Source organism: Parasteatoda tepidariorum, chromosome 10, assembly GCF_043381705.1.
Source record: "Parasteatoda tepidariorum isolate YZ-2023 chromosome 10, CAS_Ptep_4.0, whole genome shotgun sequence".
Taxonomy (NCBI): domain Eukaryota; kingdom Metazoa; phylum Arthropoda; class Arachnida; order Araneae; family Theridiidae; genus Parasteatoda; species Parasteatoda tepidariorum.
This window is the reverse complement of record NC_092213.1, coordinates 85,862,921-85,884,541: the sequence shown is the minus strand read 5'-3', so window position 1 is coordinate 85,884,541 and position 21,621 is coordinate 85,862,921. Positions and strand designations below refer to the sequence as shown.

General features: G+C 30.5%; 2 protein-coding genes across 3 annotated transcripts in view; one reads left to right on the top strand and one right to left on the bottom strand.

Moving 5' to 3' along the window:
* Positions 1-7,665, bottom strand: part of LOC107456021 (SR-related and CTD-associated factor 4) — an 80,768-nt gene extending 73,103 nt beyond the window's left edge. The window contains exons 1-2 of the mRNA XM_071186578.1: positions 7,502-7,665; positions 2,156-2,284 (exon numbers count right to left, since the gene is read on the bottom strand). Of these exons, the coding sequence (XP_071042679.1) occupies positions 2,156-2,284; positions 7,502-7,531 (159 nt within the window). The 5' untranslated portion in view covers positions 7,532-7,665. The remainder of the gene's footprint in view (positions 1-2,155; positions 2,285-7,501) is intronic.
* Positions 7,666-9,765: 2,100 nt separating this feature from the next.
* The window catches only part of LOC107439610 (Calbindin 53E), a 59,475-nt gene continuing 47,619 nt past the window's right edge, over positions 9,766-21,621 (top strand). For both annotated transcript variants that reach the window (XM_071186576.1, XM_043049158.2), the window contains exons 1-2: positions 9,766-10,001; positions 13,949-14,077. In XM_071186576.1, coding sequence (XP_071042677.1) covers positions 13,987-14,077 — 91 coding nt within the window. In that variant the 5' untranslated portion in view covers positions 9,766-10,001; positions 13,949-13,986. The remainder of the gene's footprint in view (positions 10,002-13,948; positions 14,078-21,621) is intronic.

Sequence of the window (21,621 nt, the reverse complement as noted above, 5' to 3'; positions counted from 1 at the left end):
AACAGGTATATTCGTAATTAAAAGTATCTTGCAGAAAATCATTAGTGCCCGAGAGATTTGTCGGAGAATGCCCACAAAAATTCTGCTACAGGGCTTACGTTTAAAGAAAAATATTACGAGTTGCAAATGTCATATCAGAGGTTTAAGGACTCACATTATCTTTGCAACAATTTTTTTTAAACAAAGGTATAATCATTCATTTTGTGGATGTTTTACATGCTCACTTAACTTATAATCAATAATTTATCATCAAAAAGTAAATAAAATGTTTAATTTTCTTTTAAAAGTTGAAAAATTCAAAATTTTTAAATCCATAATGCTTTTTTATTTCAAGATATTTAAAAAAAAAAAAAATTTCTTAGTGTTTACAATATTCATCTTAACAATTTTGTGCATTCATTTGTTGATATATCAATTAGAATATTTTTGATAGATTATATTTTGTAAAAATGTAGGGAAAAAAAGGTTAAAATTGTAATACCTCATAAAATGCTTATTCCGTGCACAGTTTAAATAAGTGTATTATACTTAAGATAAAAAAGTTTATCTTAAATAGAAAAAATTCCTTAGGGATTTAATTAAGATTAAAACACAAAATTGTCATCCATGAGAAAAAGCACTCTAAAGTCTGTCTGCTGTGCAAGTTTCTATGTTAGGACAATCTAAAATCATTCATAACTTTTTTAAAAATGTAGATAAAGAGATGAATTTTTTTTTAGTGCATTTGAACTGGTTTTAAGTTTTAATAAGCAATAAAAAAAATTTTGATACTAGTCATTTGTTGGGTACTGTGTTTTTTACTTAATAATAAAATTATATAAATATATAATATAAATATAATAAATTATATATAATAAATTATATAATATAAATATAAAATTATTTGTTTTATTACTTAAATAATAAAATTATAATAAGTTTCTTGCCTAAAATTTCAGGGATTCATTTCACCCATAATTTCCACTTCAGTCAGACTTAGGATGACAATAGTTCAGTGTTAACACTAGGCATATACAATTTTGATAAAATTCTTGTCTGCATGTGTTGTTCCAATCTATTTTTTTAGTTAAGATGATGAAATGTATATAGGATTCGTTTGAGTTTAGCTATTTTATTAAAACTTCAGTCATCTTGTAGCTATAAATGAAAAAAAAATTCAATAACAGGGTTGCCACTCAAATCTGGAGAAAAAAAATTCCCTGTGTTTACCCTGTACATATTATACGCAATATATTAAGAGGAACACAACAATTACTGTGCTCTTGTTGTAAGTTATATTGGGCTAACTACATTTATTAGTTTTAATTGCTGGAAAAACAGCCGAACATACATTAAATAATGCTATAGTGAACGAAATAGTTTAGTATAGCTTATGGAGGAACAACCTTCGGCCCGTTGGTCGTATGCGGCCCACAGTAGCAACCTGAACAAAATGGAAAAAGATAAATCAGAAATTTGAAATCGTACATTTTGCCCATGATTAACGCTTTTCGATCGATCATAGCTCAATCGCTTTTTATCGATGGCTTAATTTTATGCAAACATATTACAATGTTAACTGATAAAAAGAATTTAGTACTTAGTGAAATGATGATTATATAACAATAACTACCCACAATTACTCTCTTAATACTTTGGTATATGGCCCGTTGTTGGTCAATCTGCTGTGCATGTGGCCCTTCAAAAAGGTTGTACACCCCTAGTATAGCTGAAATATCAGGGTCAAATAACCCATAGATTACGCTTTGAGTGGTCACCATTTTTAAAAAGACAAAAATGAGAAACAAAATTCCCTGTATTTTCCCAGTTTATTAAGAAGAAATCAAAATTCCCTGTCTTTTCGAGGTTTTCCCTGTTCTCCTTGTGGAGTGGCAACTTTGAATAAACAAGAAAGTTTGTAGATAATTTTTTTACAAAAATTAAAATGTTTACTCTTGTTACGAAATTAAATTTAATTAAAATTAAATCAGACAATAAAATTAGATGAATTAGTGCTCATTTCCGAAATACTAATATGCTGATAGAATTTTAAATCATATTCCCCATCCTATAAAGCGGCTGAATAGAAAGCATGTTTTGTGTGTTTTATTACATTGATTGTGTTGCAACGATAATAAACAATTGTCAATAATATTTGTATAGTGAAAAACCTTACCTTTTGAATAAACTTTTCAACACTTTGAACAATATGCTTGTAAAACTTAATACCTTTAATAGCACTTTTAGTTATTTGTGTCATTTTGGCTTTGGATATAGGAGGTTTCACTTCATATAAAGATGAGAGCTGAAAGAAGAAGGAAACAATTATTGATCTATCTATTAAAGCTTTAAAACATTGACAAAATAATTTTTGATAAGTACAGTTTGTTTACAGTAAGAACTCCCCCCCCTCCCTAGCCACAAAGTTTGAGGTCAACTGCTGCTTACCAGGGGTCTGTCTAGATTATTCTGAGAGGTATTTATTTTCTGAAAATTTAGACATAATTTGTGAAAATTTAAAATTATATTAAAAAATCAACAGGGATCCCACTGAATTTTTTTTTTAAATTCAAGGACTTTTCAATGACATTCAAAGACATTTTAATGAGAGTTGTGAGTGGTAATTCTTAAATCTCTCTTTTGTGAATCGCAATGCGCGATTTGTTAACTACTAGAATAAGAATTGTGAGGCATGATTCTGAAATTACTTAAATAAGTATCACGTTATATGATTCAGAAACAAACTTAATGTGAATCATGATGTGTAATTAATAAAATACCTTAATTAGAATCCTGATGAGTAATTTGCAAATTACTTTAAAGTAATATTCGATATGTGATTCAGCAAAATTTTTATTTACCTTGTAAAATTTGGATTTCTTATCAAGCAGATTCCAGGTACATTTAAGCAAAAAAATATAAAAATTATCTAATTTTCTATAGAACAAATATTTTAAAAAAAACAGTTTTAAGGAAATTTCTAGCATTAATAAATAGACAAAAATGAGCTTTTTATTGTTTAAACTAAATAAAAAAAAGCTCATAACAGAAATTAAATATGATATAACTAATAGTGAACAATAAATTAATACTTCATTTAATTCACTTAAATAGCATATTGTATAATTTGTTCACCAAGAGTCGGCACTCGGCTCCACCTCCTCGGACAAAGGGCTCATTTCAGAGCAAGAGGAGAAAGGTCCCCGCGTTTAAAATACAGACAAACCTTAATGCACGCCAAACGCAAACATTTCATTCTTTTTTAGTCACTTACTTCGCTTTATCATCTATTATACCTTTTGTTAAATTAAAATTTGGTGGCACACAAAAGTGCCTTAGCACAGTGGTTTAGAATCACTGTTCGAGATCAAACAATAAACAAGGGGCAACTTTGCTTTCATGTAAAATTATTTCTGTGAAACCAATGGCATAATTTACCTTACACGAAGAAGAAAAAATAAATATTGAGAAAAAAACTTGAATAGTAAGAAAACTTTCAAGCAGATGATTGGAAATTAAATACATTGAGCAAATTAGAAAGAAATATGTTTCTTAAAATTCCAGTTGACTAATTTTATTTCAATATCATCAGGAGGGGAAAAGTGGGGGTACATTGGGAAAAATGTAAATTCATAAATGTTTGGTGAAAAAATTTTAAATTCTAGACACCAAAAATTTCCCTTTATTGTACTAAAAATTATTTAGAAAACATGAATTTAATATGAAGAAAAAAATTCATTTACTGTTCATAATTATATACAAAATTCCTTCATTTCTAAGGAAATCTAAACATACTGTAAGAAAATATTATTAAATATCATAAAATATTTATATATCAGATTATAAAATATTAATATCAGACTATCATGAAATATAATTATATCAGAATATCATAAAATATTAATATATCAAATTATCATAAAATATTAATATATCAGATTATCATAAAATACCAATATATTAATTATTCATTTGGCAATTTAATTGAGATGACAACCAAAGAATCTTCATTCATTAAAAAATCACATTTGTTTTGAAATTATTAAAAAAAACAGCATTTCATAAAAATTAATTTTTTTAAGATTAAATGACTAGTTTTTTAATGTTTCTTGTGGATTATATAAGGGTAAAACCTAATTTAAAAATTACATAAAAGAGTTGAAGTAACTACTCTGGCAGAATTTTTCGGGCTTTCTGCAACAAACTTCCCTAGCAATAATATTTTGATTTCAGATACCTTTAATTATAACAGTTACTAATTACAGTTACTAGTTAATGGTAACAGAAACGTTATGTTTACAGAAGAAAGTATAGAATAAAAATGTATAAAAATTTTTAATTATAAAATTAATATTTTTCTAATTCTAATATTATATGCAATATTCTTGCATTTTATAGGCGGAAAAAAAGCATGAATTATTTCCTCTCTTGAATTTCGTAAATCATTACACAAATTAAAATTCATAAATAAAATAAACGATAGTAAATTAAAATTTGTAAATAAATTAAACGATAGTAAATTAAAATTCGTACATAAATTAAAAATAGTCAGAGCTCATTCTAGGCAGGGTAAACAGGGCGCAGCACCCTGCTGCCCTTTTAGTCAAAAGAATCCACCCTGTTGCCCCTGAAGTAAATTAGTGCCCTGATGTAATAGACTCCATACCCTTTATGTCCTAAACCCTTTATTTTTAACCCAAACTCTACAATGGATTTCTTAAACTTTTGTTGTTTTTAACTCTTTTTATTTATTTTGTCATTGCTGTCAATACATAGATTTACATGGAGAAAGAAAAATAGCACTTGTTGACCCTTGTTGCACTTGTCTTTGAAAGTTTGCAGTTACTTCCACTATAATTAAATCATAATTATTTTTAATCATTTTAATTATTAAATCATAACTACAGACACTCAAAAACATACATTTATTATTTTATTAATATATGCATGCATTTTAAATAAATTACTACGCTAATTAGCTCATTAACTTGATATATATGTTTATTAATAAAAATTAGTAATTAATATGATTGCTTTGCTACTTTTAGTTAAGCTTTAAAAAGATTCTTTTATTAATTGACAATGTTCTTTAATAGAGCGTGTAAAGTCCATAGGAAGAAATTATTGCCTTTTTAGAATAATAATGCCCTTTTTTTAAACTTTTGCACCCTGCCCTTTTTTCTGCCTAGAATGAGCTCTGAAAATAGTGAAATCCGCACAGTAACTTCCAAAATAAAGATCAGGAATCATGTGAATGGGACACTTTAAAAAAAAAAGAGATACTCAAATAAGTGTATGCAATATATGTAGTTCTTTAACGAAAAAAAATGAAAGAAAGAACATCATTTCTAGAGCAAACTATCTCTTAAGCCTTCGCGATTTCTGAATTTTTTTATTTTAGATTACTATTTTGAAATTCTAGCTGAAGTAAGTCATTACAGATTTTTTTTTTTTAAAAAAATCTCAAATGAGAATAGAAAAAACATGCTTAGTTCTTTCCTCTCTGATGCACAAGAAAGAAATCTTTGAAAAAAATTCTGCAGAAAATAAAATCATTTTTGGAGAAATTATGTAGAAAGGAATACCTAAATTTTTCTTTTCTCAAATCAAAAATATTTCTGCAAAAACTATAAGGTTCTGTGACAATGTCGCCACAACTCTGCCACGGGGGAAGTAACATAATCACATTTTTTTGATAGTAATATTAAAATCAGAAAAACATACAGAAATTTCACCTGATAATTGGTATATATATATATATATATATAGATAGATAGATAGATAGATAGATAAAATAAAATTTAACCTGATATTTTATACATATACCAATGATTCACTATTGGCATATGTATAAAATAAAACTAAATTTATAAAAACATTAAAGTTACTATGTTTATATATTTTAAAGAATTAAAATAGACTAGCAAAGTATTTTTATTCATTTGAAAAATGGCCACTGCAATGATGATGACTGCCATGGGAAGTAACATAATCACATTTTTTTATGGTAACATAAAATCAGAAAAATATTCAGAAATTTCACCTGATAATTGGTATATATATATATATAGATAAAATAAAATTTAACCTGATATTTTATACATATACCAATGATTCACTATTGGCATATGTATAAAATAAAACTAAATTGATAAAAACATTAAAGTTACTATGTTTATATATTTAAAAGAATTAAAATAGACTAGCAAAGTATTTTTATTCATTTGAAAAATGGCCACTGCAATGATGATGACTGCCATGGGAAGTAACATAATCACATTTTTTTATGGTAACATAAAATCAGAAAAATATTCAGAAATTTCACCTGATAATTGGTATATATATAGAGAGATAAAATAAAATTTAACCTGATATATTATACATATATAAATGATTCACTATTGGCATATGTATAAAATAAAACTAAATTGATAAAAACATTAAAGTTAGTATGTTTATATATTTTAAAGAATTAAAATAGACTAGCAAAGTATTTTTATTTATTTGAAAATTGTCCCCTGCAATGATGCAAAAACAAAACTAAACTGATTGAAAAAAAAGTAAAACACATATTTTTAATTAATCTTTCAAGGTGAAAATCATGAAACTTAATGGTATAAATTATGGCATTCCTTTCTCAAAGCAAATTCTACAAAAGTAGCATGAAGAGAGGGAGATTTCTGTATCGTGCTCTGTGGCAAAATAATCTCAAAGTCTTGGCAACTCTCAGGCAGTGACCCGCGAGAAATTAAAAAAAAAACATCCCAGAAAGGGATCTATTTAAAAGGTAAACTCATAGTCACCTGGGGCAAACATCTACATACGTTTTTTAAATAAATTTGCAAGTTTATAATCTATTTGGCACCTTGGCGATTGCAATTGGCGCGACAGATCACGATACGTAAATACCCAGACAAAATCTGTATGCCTAAGCAGATATCAAACACCACACTTCTTTTTATTTTTTGATTGGCTGAATATAGTGTTTTAATATGGCTCTTTATATTTACTGTATATTCGGGTACTAATTGTTCAATTTAACAAAGTTGTTATTATAACGATTTATATTTTATTTTGGTACTTCCCGATTAACCGAGTACAAGCGAAAGGTCGCCAGAAAAATATAGAGCTCCACCAACTTTTCTTGTCATTAAAAAAAATAAAAAATACAACTGAATTTTTCGCCCCGACAAACAAAAATAAAAACATTCCTTTATTGACATTAAAAAAAAATCGTTGCAATTCTTTGTACCCGACCAACTATTAAGTACATTTAACTTTTATCTTGAATCAATAAATACATTAGAGATTCTATAAACTTTTGCATTTTAAATGTTGAAAAAATTAATAATTCCTAATGGTAAGGCATGAAACTACTGAAATAAGTAAAAATTAGCAACATAAAAAGTAAGAGAGCAGGAATGAATACTTTGTTTCAGTATATATATACTTATATCGGAAAAATGTTAGCATATATAACAACAAAGCACTACAGACACAAAACACACAATATAGACCCTACCTCATTATTAAATATCCGAACAACCTCCATTTTCTTATTTAAAAGTTACAAATTTTATGAAAATACAGTAATATTTATGATTTTATCTTTAAAACAGTCAGACAAAATGGCGTCTGAACCAAAATAATCTGCTGAAGAGAAATATACAAAAATATGTTATTAAAACTGTAAACCGCAGCAATCATAAGATTATGATTAAAATTATGATATGAATAAATAGTTTTGCAAACAAATTTTTAATGCTGCTTAGCAGCCGCTGTTGAAAATATATATTATGCTTATGTATTTATATTATGCTTACTGGATTTAGCTACTACAGCCTTTTTTTGGCTACTTTGATGTTGTTGTTGTTCTAGTTCATTTACGTCGCACTAGAGCTGCACAATGGGCTATTGGCGAAGGTCTGGGAAACATCCCTGAGGATGATCCGAAGGCATGCCATCACAATTTCGATCCTCTGCAGAGGGGATGGCACCCCCGCTTCGGTAGTCCGACGAAATGCACGCGAAGTCGAGCACTTTACGGTAGAAGAGTTTAAAGAGGACCAATACCGCACACCCTCGGTCCCTACGTAAACTGATCCAAGTGGTCACCCACCCGCACACTGACCGCAGTCAGTGATGCTTGACATCGGTGATTTGTTGGGAGCCGTACCTTAACGATCAGTTCACTGCGGGACTGGCTACTTTGAATTATCTTTGGAATTCACAAATTTCCGTCGTATTTTCACCCATTCGACATTTACATGCTGTAGAAAAGACAGGCTTTCTTCATTTTCGTGGCATGTGGTCAATGCCGGCGGAAGACACTTTTATGTCTCGAGTGATACTGAAAACGACACCCATAACTCAATTTTGAAAAAGTTATCTTTAAAAAATAAACCTTTGAATTGCCTCCCTGGTGTAATCATAACGCTGTATTTTTACATTGCAAATTACAATCTTACTAAAAGAAAATTATAAAATCTAAATAAAAAAAGAATGTTGATTTAAAAAACACATGATGAAAATAAACACTCTACGATTTCAAGCTTAAAAAAACCCATCCATTAGATTAATGAGAATATTAGCTCGAGTATTCGAATACAACTATCTATTTAAAGTAATATTTTTAATAAACGTAATCTTTTATGTTGTTGTTGTTAATTTACGTCGCACTAGAGCTGCACAATGGGCTATTGGCGACGGTCTGGGAAACATCCCGGAAGATGATCCGAAGACATGCCATCACAATTTTGATCCTCTGCGGAGGGGATGGCACCCCCGCTTCGGTAGCCCGACGACTTGCGTGTGAAGTCGAGCACTTTACGGTAGCACAGTTTAACGAGGACCTATACCACACACCCTCGGTCCCTACGCAGACAGTTCCAAGTGGTCACCCACCCGCACACTGACCGTAGCCAATGATGCCTGACTTCGGTGATCTGGTGGGAACCGTGACTTAACGATCAGTCCACTGCCGGACTAGTCTTTTATGACATAGAAATATATTAAAATGAAGATTAAAATACATTTCTTCGTGAATTAGCTTCGCGAATCTCTAAAATCAATTGTTTCTGCTGTTTCATTTTCAATAGAAATTATTGCTAAAAGAGAGTGGACTTGAAAATGTTATAAATTATATCTGATTGGAGTACCGATAAAAAGCTAGTGGGTTGGAATATTGAAAAAAAAAAAAAAAAAAAGGAGTGAGAGTTGGTAAAAAAAATATCCAAAAGATAGTGTTCGAATAGTCGAATTGAGATAAAAAAAAGATTTAAAAAAAGTCTCAATTAAAATTTTAATTTTTCAAAAAATATTCTAATGATTTTGTTCCAAATTGCAAATTTTGCTATCTAAATTAGATATAAAAATTCAATTCATAAAATGTTCATTTACGTCGCACTGGAGCTGCACAATGGGCTATTGGCGACGGTCTGGGAAGCATCCCTGAGGATGATCCGAAGATATGCCATCACAATTTTGATCCTCTGCAGGGGGGATGGCACCCCCGCTTCGGTAGCCCGACGACCTGCACGCGAAGTCGAGCACTTTACGGTAGCACAGTTTAACGAGGACCTATACCGCACACCCTCGGTCCCTACGCAGACTTATCCAAGTGGCCACCCACCCGCACACTAAATGCAGCCAGTGATGCTTGACTTCGGTGAACCGGGTCTAAACGATCAGTCCACTGTGGGACAACATCAATAAATCAATAGAGACTTGCATTTTGCTAATTTTGATGTCTGTTTTTTTAAAGAAATAAGCAGTCGAAAACGTTAGGAATATATGTAAACAAACAATCAAAGTAATTAATTTCTTTAGTTGACCCTCAATTGGATTTTGGTATCCACAAGATAACTATTAAGATTGATTCACACTACTAATAAGTAATAAAAATGGTCATAAACACAACTGGGTTGAAAAAATTTGTTGCAATGCTCAATAAAAAATATTTTTCACATTTATTTGACTTTTTTGTGCTTTTAAAGTCTAGAAAGAGATAACATGTACGTAAGGTAGGATGACCAAGAAACTAACTCACAATAATTTATTTTATTTAATAATTCTTATGTTTTGTTTATATTTTTTGCAATATTTACGTGTTTTAAGAAACGCGTGCTTAAAATTCGCAATGTTTTTTTTTAAGGAAAGCAACTTTCTTAATAAAGTTTTTAAGCGAAAATAAACTTTAGCTGCTGCTTAAGATTACAAGCATTGTTATATATTAATTCTAAAATCTATAACCTTTTTGGGGAGAAATTGTTTTGTTTGTTTCGCCGTTAGAGATGCAATATTGAAACGTTTGTTGTAGATGTAGTTAAAAAAAATCACATGTATGTTTTTGATTCTAATGCCTTGAGAATATTTCTATTACGGTACCTGTGCGTATCAACAATCATGGCTTTTTAACTTGCAAAATTTTAAAAACAAACGTGTAGTGGTTTGTATATTTAAACTGCTTCAATAAGCATTCATAAAGAATTGTTGAAAAGATAAAAATCAGTTAATGAAAAACTTCAGTGAGATAGATAAAATATTAATCTTTGGAGAAAAAAAAAACACCTCCTGGAAGGCTTTGTTTTGATTTAAATTATAAATGTTTTCATTGGAAAAATTAATTTATTACCACTGTGCGAAAAGATTTATATTTGTTTATTTTTTGATGCAGTAGATTCTTAAAAGGAACTATAATCTCATAACTAACTAAACAAACATAACCAGCATAAAGCATTTTGCATGTTGAAATTTAACAATTGTCACTCTGTTATTACAGTGCAGAGAAGATTTTGTCAGCATTTGTAATGAGCTCAATTTGTAATAAACTCAAAGGAATGCTTTTGTAGTGAGCTTGCGTGTCGGTGACTGCACAAATGCTTCATAATGAAATGGACTACCGTCTCCAGATGTTTTCCGTGTGACCAATGGAAGTCACATAAAAAATCTGTGACGCATGTAAGAGTTGTAAGAAAATTAATGACTATGTCAACCTTCATCTATCAAAAGGTACCTCAAGATGGAATCGAGTGTCTTATATACTAGTGATTTGGTATTCAATATTTATAGTGGTAGTTATGCCACATTACTCTCCTTCCAGAATTTTATCTGGGATAGAATTCGATGAACGATTATCACTAGTTGATTCATGCTGTTAATATATTTATATCATTTTCGCTCATTATATGCTTTCTTCATTTTCTTATAGCATTTTTTTTTTGCTCAGTATTTTTTCTTATTTTTGTTTATAGCAATTCGCTCATTTTTTTATTCCTTCAGTATTGTTTATTGACCAAGAGACTTTTTATTTACTTCACCAGATTTTTTTCTTTGAGCATATATATTAAGCAAATCAACTGTTTTAATATGGACCAGTCATCATGTTGGCAAGTTCATATCATGTCCGCAGATCACCATTATGGGGATTTAATCATAGACTATGTCAACCTTTATCTATCAAAAGATACCTCGTGATAGAATCAAGTTAACATGTCTTATATACTAGTGAATTGGTATTTAATATATATATATAGTGGTAGTTATGCCATACAAAATGTTGAAGCTCCTTCTACATTCTGTGTAAATTCTTTTTCATTAAATAGTTATGGCCGTTTGTTATCGCTCTATTCATTTTGAATTACCCTGTATTTTAAAATTGAAATTATTGAATGCATTTCTTACCAGCCAGATATATAAGATTCAGATTCTCTCTCTCTAACATCTCTCATTTAAACTAATGAAGGATAAATAAATACCGAAAATAGTGTTAATAATAGGGTAGGGGAGAGTGGGGTCAATTGTAACATTTTTTACGTAACTATTTTTAACTAACAAAAAAATCCAATATATTTTTAGTATTAATTGACAGACAAGTAAAGTAGACTATCCTCTACTAGAAAGAAATAAATACCTTATTTTAAATGTTATTATATTAGTTTTTAACAATTTTTGACAGTCGTGCACTTGTTACAATTGTCCCCACTTAACAGTTCATAAATTCAACTGAAACATAGTTTTAACTAAACATATTATCATAGTTGTGATATATTGTTTTATTGATCAAAATAGTAGTGATATTTTAGGAGTAAAAATAATAATGAGCAGAGACATTGATTAAATTNGATGCCTTTTCAGTTTCATTTGTTGAAGAGAATGCTAGTTAATTAACAAAACTAATTTTTTTTTATTGAAATGTTAATTAAGGTGTCCACTTACATATCCGGTTAATAATTTTTATTTGTTTAAACAAAATTACTTTGTTACAATATAATATTCTAATACCAAAAAAAGTACTACTTACTAGTACTTGAAAATATCTTTTGTGATGTAACTCTTTCAAAAGTACATAAAAATGGTTGCCAGCAGGGATGTACATGCAGATTTATTAAATACACCTTGTGGGCCAACTAGGAACCAAATCTAGAACCAGGCACTCGAGATTTTTGCTCTGTTACAATTGACCCTACTCTCCCCTACACATTTTATTCTATCGTTAATAATGCAATTTCCAAAAATATGGTTTGAAATAATAACTTAAGAAAAAAAACTTATTTAAAATAAAAATACTCTTTTATAAACCGAAGGTTCTTTACACTACTCAGTATCGCTCACCCACTGCCAAATGCACTGAGCTTCTTATGCAGTTTATTTCAAATCACTTCGCTCGCTTTTTACCGCTTTTTAATACCCTAGAATCTATACTTTAATAAATTTTAAATTTTATATCAATTGTACTTGAGAATGTGCCCCCCTGCTCACTACCATGCATCAACCCTCGAAACTGCTTCTTTCTTTTTTGAGATCTGATTCCCCGGAACCGATCAAGACAAATTCAGGCCCAAGGCCCACCAAATTTTCCAGGCCCTTAACAAAATATTTTGAAATGAAATTTCTGGAGAGTAGTCCTAATAATGAAAAATAATCTATTGAACTGCAGGATTCAAGAGAAACATTCTAAGAAATTTTGAAAGCAGACAATTGAAGATTATTTTTTTCTAAGATAAAGTTTGCATATCTATAAATTAAAGCAAAATATAAAATGTTGTGTGAAGATAAAAACAGTTTGGTGACCTCAAACAAGTGAAATCAGTGATTTTTGATAAAAGTCACTTATTAGCTTTAAAGATTGTAGCCTTCTATCTATAGCTTTACATATTTGTTAAGAATAAGCTTTTAGTTCTTGTTAACACTAATAATTTATTATAAGAGACTTTGCGAATATGCATTCTTGTTGCATTTGTTTAAGCTGTTGGAGTAAAAATTGCACCAATTAAAATTCAGCCGTACTTTCGAATTTGATCAGTGCAATGTTTACACGAGTTTGGTTTATCACAATATAAGGAAAATTTGAAATAAAAAATGCCTTTTTTGAGAAAAACTTTTTTTTTCAGTATTTAAAAAAAATTAATTTTGTGGACTTTTTACTAATTTTTGAGGCCCCCCAGAAAGTGGGGGCCCTAGGCCCGTGTCTATTGGGCCTAGGCGATAATCAGGCCAGACTATTCCCAATACAGGGGATTAGTGTTTAAAAAAAATCAAGTTCTAGGATTGGTTTGATTATCGTTTATTAAAATTCGTTCGCTAATTGTTTCATAACTAATTAAAAATTTAAACAGTGTAACGTATAATTCTATCATTCTCTCGTTCTAAACTAAATTACGCAGTGCAATAGAAAAATATTTGACAATAAAATGACTCCAAAATGCATTTATTTATTTATTTCAATTTTAACAAATTACACGCAACAATTGCAACTTACATGCAATTATTACATTCAACATCGAAAGAAATTCGGAATGAAATTAAAAAGTCAAATCGTGAATGGAAACTGAAATCGAAATATTGTAATAGTTAAATTGACTCCGTTATTTTTTTTTAACACCTCTAAATACATTTAAGTTATCAAATTCAACTTAAAAGAAACTTTTGAATAATACATGCATGTTTTTTTTTTTTTTTTTTAAAAAAGGATACTCTGACGTCAGACACAGTCAAGATGAGGAGTAAATGGAGGCAAACTTTCGATGCCAGCTGAGTATAGTTTGTCTATGTGAAGAACTCCCTCAGTCATTCGTCTGGAGAGGTGGCGCTGACAATGGTAACAAGTTTTAACTATTTCAAGTAAGGGTCATCATTTTAGACAGGTTTTGGCTAGATTAAGGGGAGAGATAAGCTCCCCTGTTTGAAATACGCTATTTCTTGTTTCCATACCAGCAGAGGGGAGTTCCTTCGATAGACAAACTATACCCGTTTTTCGTACGGATAATCCATATAAATTAGTTTTGAATAACACTACAAAACTGTAAGACCGACACAAGTTAAAATAATTCAAATATTTCTTTTTATCATTATTATTATCATTGTTTATTGTTCGTTCCGATTTCTTTACGTTATTAGATTAACCGAAACATGCATGTAAGTTCCTCTCATCCCAAAAAATAAGGATTTACTGTATTTCGTTTTATCTGGCATATTGCTGTTGCTCGAAGTAACTTTTCAGAGGTCTGTCCAGATATTTAGTGGAAGGTCCGTTTTTGCAAAATTGTGAAAAAATGACTCGTTATTTGTGAATATAAAATAAACGTTAAGTCACGTTCTTTCAACCAGGATCCTGCTATTGTGAATTTGTGCAAATAGAGTTGTCATTGCAAAAAAACTTTTTCAAGGAGTTTTTAAATTGTAAAGACATACAAGATTATGCTCAACACTGTAAAATTATAATAAAAAGAAATTAAATTTTAAAAAATAAACACTAATTGCAGCTACTAAATTAGAGATGAAACACACATATATTTGGTATTTAGCATTCATTTCGAACGAATAAAGGAAGAAGAGTCTGTCGAAGACAAAACTTATTTCGTTTACATCTGTCTTTCTCCCCCCCCCCTACCTGTGAAGGGTTTATTCGATTAACAAAACAATAATGAAGATAAGCAAATTTGTGAAGGGTCCGATTATAAGATAAATTATTTTGTGAAGGGTCCGTTTTTATGAAAAGATATTTTGTGAACGGTCCGTTTTTATGAAAGATATTTTGTGAACGGTCCGTTAACGGACCCAAATTTCTTCTAAACAGACCCCTGCTTATGATGTTTAAAATGAACCATAATCAAACTGCTTTTTCCTGAACTTCCAGGGATAAAAAAGTAATGTACTTAGAACTCGATTTCTAAGGAACAATTTAACCGATTAAACTCAAATTTTGTTTTATAAGATTACATTTTTTGAAATGATGCAAAGATTTGTATGCCTTACAATTCAAAATTTTTTCTGCCATTTTTAAATAACATAATAAAAAATAATTTATTTAGTTTAAAATATTTAATAAAAGTTGTTTTTTTTCCCTCCAAGGGATTATTATCCGATAAATGAATTTTATAATTGTGTGTAAAACTTTTTAAATTCACCTGAAAAGTTCTATAGATATAGCAAAATATGCACACACAAAAAAAAAAACTTAACACTAAGGAGTCCGAACTAAGGAGCGCTTTCCTGACCAAACTATTGGGATCTTATTTCCCTGATTGCGGATGCCCCCTCCCCTATATTTTTGGGGGTCTGAGATCTGAATACGTTTTTGTGTCTGATTTCGTAACGTCAAATATCGTCTGCGCTTATTTTTTTTTTAGTATATTTGAGGTCACCCCCATTAAGAATGAGTCCTAAAAAGTGAAGATCCGATCCTATAAATCAAAAGTTATTCAAGTTGTTCTTTTTTTTAATGAAAGATATGTTGCGTTTAATTTCAAATGAGTTTTTGTTAAAGAAGAAGCTGAGATGATTCTCGGCATTTAAGAACATTTTCTCGCTATTTTAAAAATCAATATTTAAATTCTCTAATTAAATACTAAGAGGAACAGTCATTCTATTATATATATATATANTCTTCTCCCTTTATTAATCTTTTTATGTTAGTTTCTTTGCTATAAAACAACTCCTACTTTATTACTAATTAATTATTCAAATCGAAATACTTTCTCACACTTTTAAAAGCTACATCCTGTTTCTAAATCTATTTTTGGCCCAACTATGCATAAATTTAAATAAAGATCTTTTTTCCCTTTTAAGCCGTGGGAATCACTCGAGCAAGCTCATTAACCAATAGTAATTTCTACGATTTCCATCTATTCCCTAAATAGAGACATTTTCGGATTATTTGCAATATTTTTCCTACCAGAAAGACTGATCCTGAATGGAGTTAACATCACTTTTCGCTGGTCTTCCATAAGAACATGATCTAAATAAAATACATCTGATTTCATTAAAATCCTGTGTCTGTTTCCCTGCTCGGTCCGACTGCATCATTTTACGTATATATATACATAATGGTGAAAATACGACGGAAATTTGAGAATTCCAAAGATAATTCAAAGTAGCCAGTCCCGCAGTGGACTGATCGTAAAGACACGGTTCCCAGCTGATCACCGAAGTCAAGCATCACTGGCTGCGGTCAGTGTGCGGGTGGGTGACCACTTGGATCAGTCTGCGTAGGGACCGAGGGTGAGCGGTATGGGTCCTCGTTCAACTGCTCTACCGTAAAGTGCTCGACTTCGCATGCAGGTCGTTGGGCTACCGAAGAGGGGGTGCCACCCCCTCTGCAGAGGATCACAATTGTGATGGCATGTCTTCGGATCATCCTCAGAGATGCTTCCCAGACCGTCGCCAATAGCCCATTGTGCAGCTCCAGTAAATGAACTACAACAGACGATTTTCCTGACAGAATTTTGTAGTAACTATTAGATTGTTTTTTATATTTAAAAAATACGAAAACCTATGTGTTTTTACTTGCAATCAGACTGTGAGATAAAGAAAATATATAAGAAGAGAAAAGGTTTCATCTGTGCCTCTGAGGTGTTAATGATTTCTCTGTCGATGAGGGATCAGTGAAAGCTTCAAGCATTTCTGAACAATCCATATTTCAAACAAGATCAAATTAAATTTCAATATTGCGTATACAAGTGATTTTTATAAAGAAAAAAAAAAGAGTTTCCTTGTCTTCTGGATGGGGTCAAAATGACATGTCTACGGAGTTGAGCATTAGTTGTCGTAATACCTATGAAAATGGGTCGAATGTTCAACGACGGTTATAAAATAAAATTGTGGGGAGAGTTGAGCGACCATGTCAATCTTCATCTATGAAAAGTTACCCCAACATAGAATCGAGTTAACATGTCTTATATACCTACTAGGGAATTGGAATTGTATATTTGTAGTGGTAGATACACTACAGTACTTCCCCACCAGAATTATAGCTGTGATACAATTCGATTAACGCATACCACAAGTTGATTCATTGCTATTTTGTGAGAGGCACGGGAGAACTGTATTAAGATCACCGTACTTTTGCTGATTATGAGAGCTGTATTAAGTTAACAGTCGTGGTTGATTCGGTGTTTTCATAAGCACTCTTGTGTATGCAGGCCAAAGTTGAGTTTGATCGAGACTGAGTAGCATAGCAACAGCGTGAGGAGGACAATATCGCAGTCACAAGTAGCAAGGCAAGTGTTCAATGTGGACCATGCAACGAAGTTCAAATCGTAGTAAGCGTTTCTTCCAAGATAGGCTGGTTCACATCACGTCCGGGTCACCAATGTGGAGAGAGTTGAGCGACCATGTCAACCGTCATCTATGAAAAGGTACCCCACCTTAGAAGCGAGTTCACATGTCTTATATACTAGGGAATTGGAATTAAATATTTGTAGTGGTAGATACATTACAAAATAAAATAGTAAAAAGCGAAAATGAAATTACTGTAATGAAATCACTACTGACTATTTTAAGAAGTTTTTTTTCCATGACTTAAGTTTAAAAAAATACATTTAAAAAAATTTAAATAAATAAAAGTAATATGCACACTATCAAATGTTTTCAATAGGAAAAGAGGGTTTTCTTAAATAAAATGGACGAAGCTCTTTTTTTTTTATCTTGAATTTATGTGAGAATATATGGAATATATTCTCCCATATATTATATGAATATATATATAATATATGAATTTATGGGAGAATATATAATAGATGAATATATGGGATGTGAAACATACTTTGTTGTCGAGTGGACTAACACACGTGCAAGTTAAGAAACATAACGAATAATTACATTATATTTTGGGTTTATTTTCGAGTAAAAGATCTGTAGCGTATCTACCACTACAAAAATATAATTCCAATTCACTAGTATATAAGACATGTTAACACTATTCTATGGAGGGGTACCTATGGATTGTCCACATTGATCAGTTGACTTGCTACATGTGACTGCAACATTATCCACCTCCTCGCGCTGTTGCTTCTCAGTCTCGATCACGCACAGCGTACAACGAATACACTCAACTGCTAATGGCGACACTGGAGCAACCACAACCGTGAACTTAATACAGCTCTCAGGATCAGCACTAAAAAAAGTACGGTGATCTTAATACAGCTCTCAGTATCAGCACTAAAAAAAGTACGGTGATCTTAATACAGCTCTCCCGGCATCTCAGAAAACAGCAATGAATCAACTAGTGGTATCCCCTCATCGAATTCTGTCACAGATATAATTCTGGTGGGGGAGTACTGTAGCGTATCTACCACTACAAAAATGTAATTCCAATTCACAAGTATATAAGACATGTTAACTCGATAATATGGTGGGGCACCTTTTCATAGATGAAGGTTGACATTGTCGATAACTGCTATCCCCATATTGGTGACCTACGGACGTGATATGATCACGATTACTTCGATAAATGGTCGCCTCAGATCTTTTATATTATCTGTAAATTTATATATCCTAAAGATATATGCAAGTTCCTTTATTAATTAAAATAATGACAAAAAACTAAGGACAAAATCATAAGTGAAGAAACATCTTAAAAATGTTGATTCAAAATGTACGAGAAATCTCTCTTATTCTTGATTAGTCTTCAAAAAGAACAGAAAAAAAAAGAACTTTTCCACAAATTAAGAACAGCGTCTATTCTTGATATCGAATTTTCTTTCCAGGTTCAGGTAATAAGTTATATTTCTATGTATCTCATCGCCATCTGTTGACAATATGCGTCTCCACTCAGTAAGGAGCCACCATTATTCTTAATTGTAAATAACTGATGCCACCATCTAATAACAGAATAAACAAATATAATGCACACTCACAAATACTTTGCAATTTCTGTTTCGTAACGTTTTTTTTTTTGTTGCTATTAATTGAATGAAAGAGCATAAAAATACAATATAAAATGAAGTTAATAAATTGGAGTCGAAATTGTGGAGACCGAAACATTTTTAAGTACTTAAATTAACATTTCCTAAAGGAACTATAATTTTAGATAAATAGGGTGAAATTTAGTGCTATAATTTTTTTTTTATTGTTTGCCTTCTTTTTAAATTTTTTTTTATTTTCTGTATTTAGAATATTTTTAGTAGTAAAAAATCGGAAATTAATATGTGTATCCCACATATATGATAATATGTTACATGAAATAGTAACTTTTCAAGGCATTTTTCTGTACTTAAATTAAAATTTCCTAAAGAAACTATAATTTTAGATTAATAGAGTGAAATTTAGTGTTATAATGTGAGTTTTTTTAATGTTTGCATTCTTTTTTTTTTTTTTTTTATTNTAAATGACTGCATTCTTTTTTTTTTTTTTTTTTAAATTTTCTGTATTTAGAATATTTTTAGTAGTAAAAAATTTGCTTAAAAAAATCAAATTTTAATATATCCCACAAATATGATAATAAGGTACGTGAATTAGTAACTTTTGAGTTCGATGTTTGATAATAAATTCTTTGATTCTGATTAATTTTTGAATGAACTAGCATCAATCAAGAAACATGCGTCCGGTGGCTAAAAGTATTTCAATATGAAATGGTTAGGTTGCACACAAAATTATGAACAGATACTATAATTAGTAAAAGGGAGACGGAAGGTATACACAGTCTGTACATCAAGAGCTTAACTGACTATTTCTACTCATGCCCGCCAGATGGCGGTTCACTAGGGAAAGAGAGTGTGTGTGTCACAGGCTGAAAAACGAAGAGATATAAAGCATAAAATGTAACATTTATATTCAATTAATATTTAGACCTTGAAAGAATAGTCATATGTCACGAGAGTTTCAAAAATCACACTTCCTGGTCGTAAAAAGAAAACACTCACATTTTACAAACTCTTCTAACATTGCAATTTTTCACTCCATCTTTGACACTCGATTAAATTCACTCAATTAAATTAAAATTAAAAAAAAATTGGTAATTTTTTTGTGTCTGAATTATATAAGAAAAAACGTCTCTATTTCAAGCGCTTCTTCACACTTCTTTGGTATCCGCCTACACCCTCCCCCCCCCAGGGCCGGATTACCCATTAGGCTAGACTAGGCCATGGCCTGGGGCCCGTAATGATTAGGGGCCCCCTTAAAATGGATTTTTTGAAAATAAATTTTAAAAAATTAAGAAAAAAAAATGATTTTTCAAAATGTTATGATTATTTTTCAGTTCTAGTTTAATAAAATAAAGTAAAATTTAATTTATTATTATTTATTTTAATTTCAAATATGCTTTCTTAAATGAAAAGATAGATAAATACTTTTATATTTGAATAAATAAAAAATATACGTGAAAAAAATTTAATCAAAGGGCCGCAAAAATTTGAATGGCCCAGGGCCCCGCGTACGCTTAAACCGCCCCCACCGCAGAAAGAATATTGGTGAACAATGGGGAAAATTCTTGGCGTCAAATATCGCAGCGAACATTAAAAAAAGGAAAAAAAATTAAAAAATGAGAGATTTGTTCTATTAATGTTATAACGATTTTAAAAACAATTCGAATCACGAATTTCGAATTCTGCCATTTTGTGAGGACCCGGTTAATAATAATAAGAATACTATAACCGAACCTTAGCGGAGTAACAATGAGACGAGAGCAAATTAAGAAATAATTATGTCCTTCAAAAACTACTAAAAATCTAAATACGCAACCACTCTATTATCTCGGAAAAATAGTAACCAAAAAAAATAAAAATACAATCGGATCTCTTTTTAACGGAGTCGCTAAAATCCCGATAATTAAGTTCGTTATATGGAAAATTCGTTAAATAGAAGATCATCTTTTGAAATACTTAAACGACACAAAACAGGTTTAAAATTCACAAACACTAGACATATTTAAAATAGCAATTAATACGCCTTCATCTTGCAAAGTAGTATTTACTATTTATTTTATAAATCTTGACCATAAAAGAAATCTGCATGGAAAACAAGAATAGAGCAAAACATTATCCAGTGTTACACTATCATGCTGCATACATTTTTAACTAAAAACAGCTAAATTTATGCAAAAAATTAATTACAGCTGCATTTATTATAAATATAATTTTTAACCTACTTTACCACATGCGTTCTAAAGTTTAATTGCTACTGCTAAAATCCGTTATTTTTGTCGTTTTTGTTAGGAGTTTTCGTTTGAAATAGGAGCAAAAAGAGAAAGTGATTTTACTGCTTTCTCTAAAAATTAAGTGAATTGGGTATAATATGAAAAAAACACAACTACTTCGATTTAGTAGGAACAACATATGACGCAATGCTAAACGAATGGAATTTAGTTGTTGTTTATTTAGTTATTGTTATTAGTAGTTGTTGTTATTTGTTTTAGTTGTTGTTGTT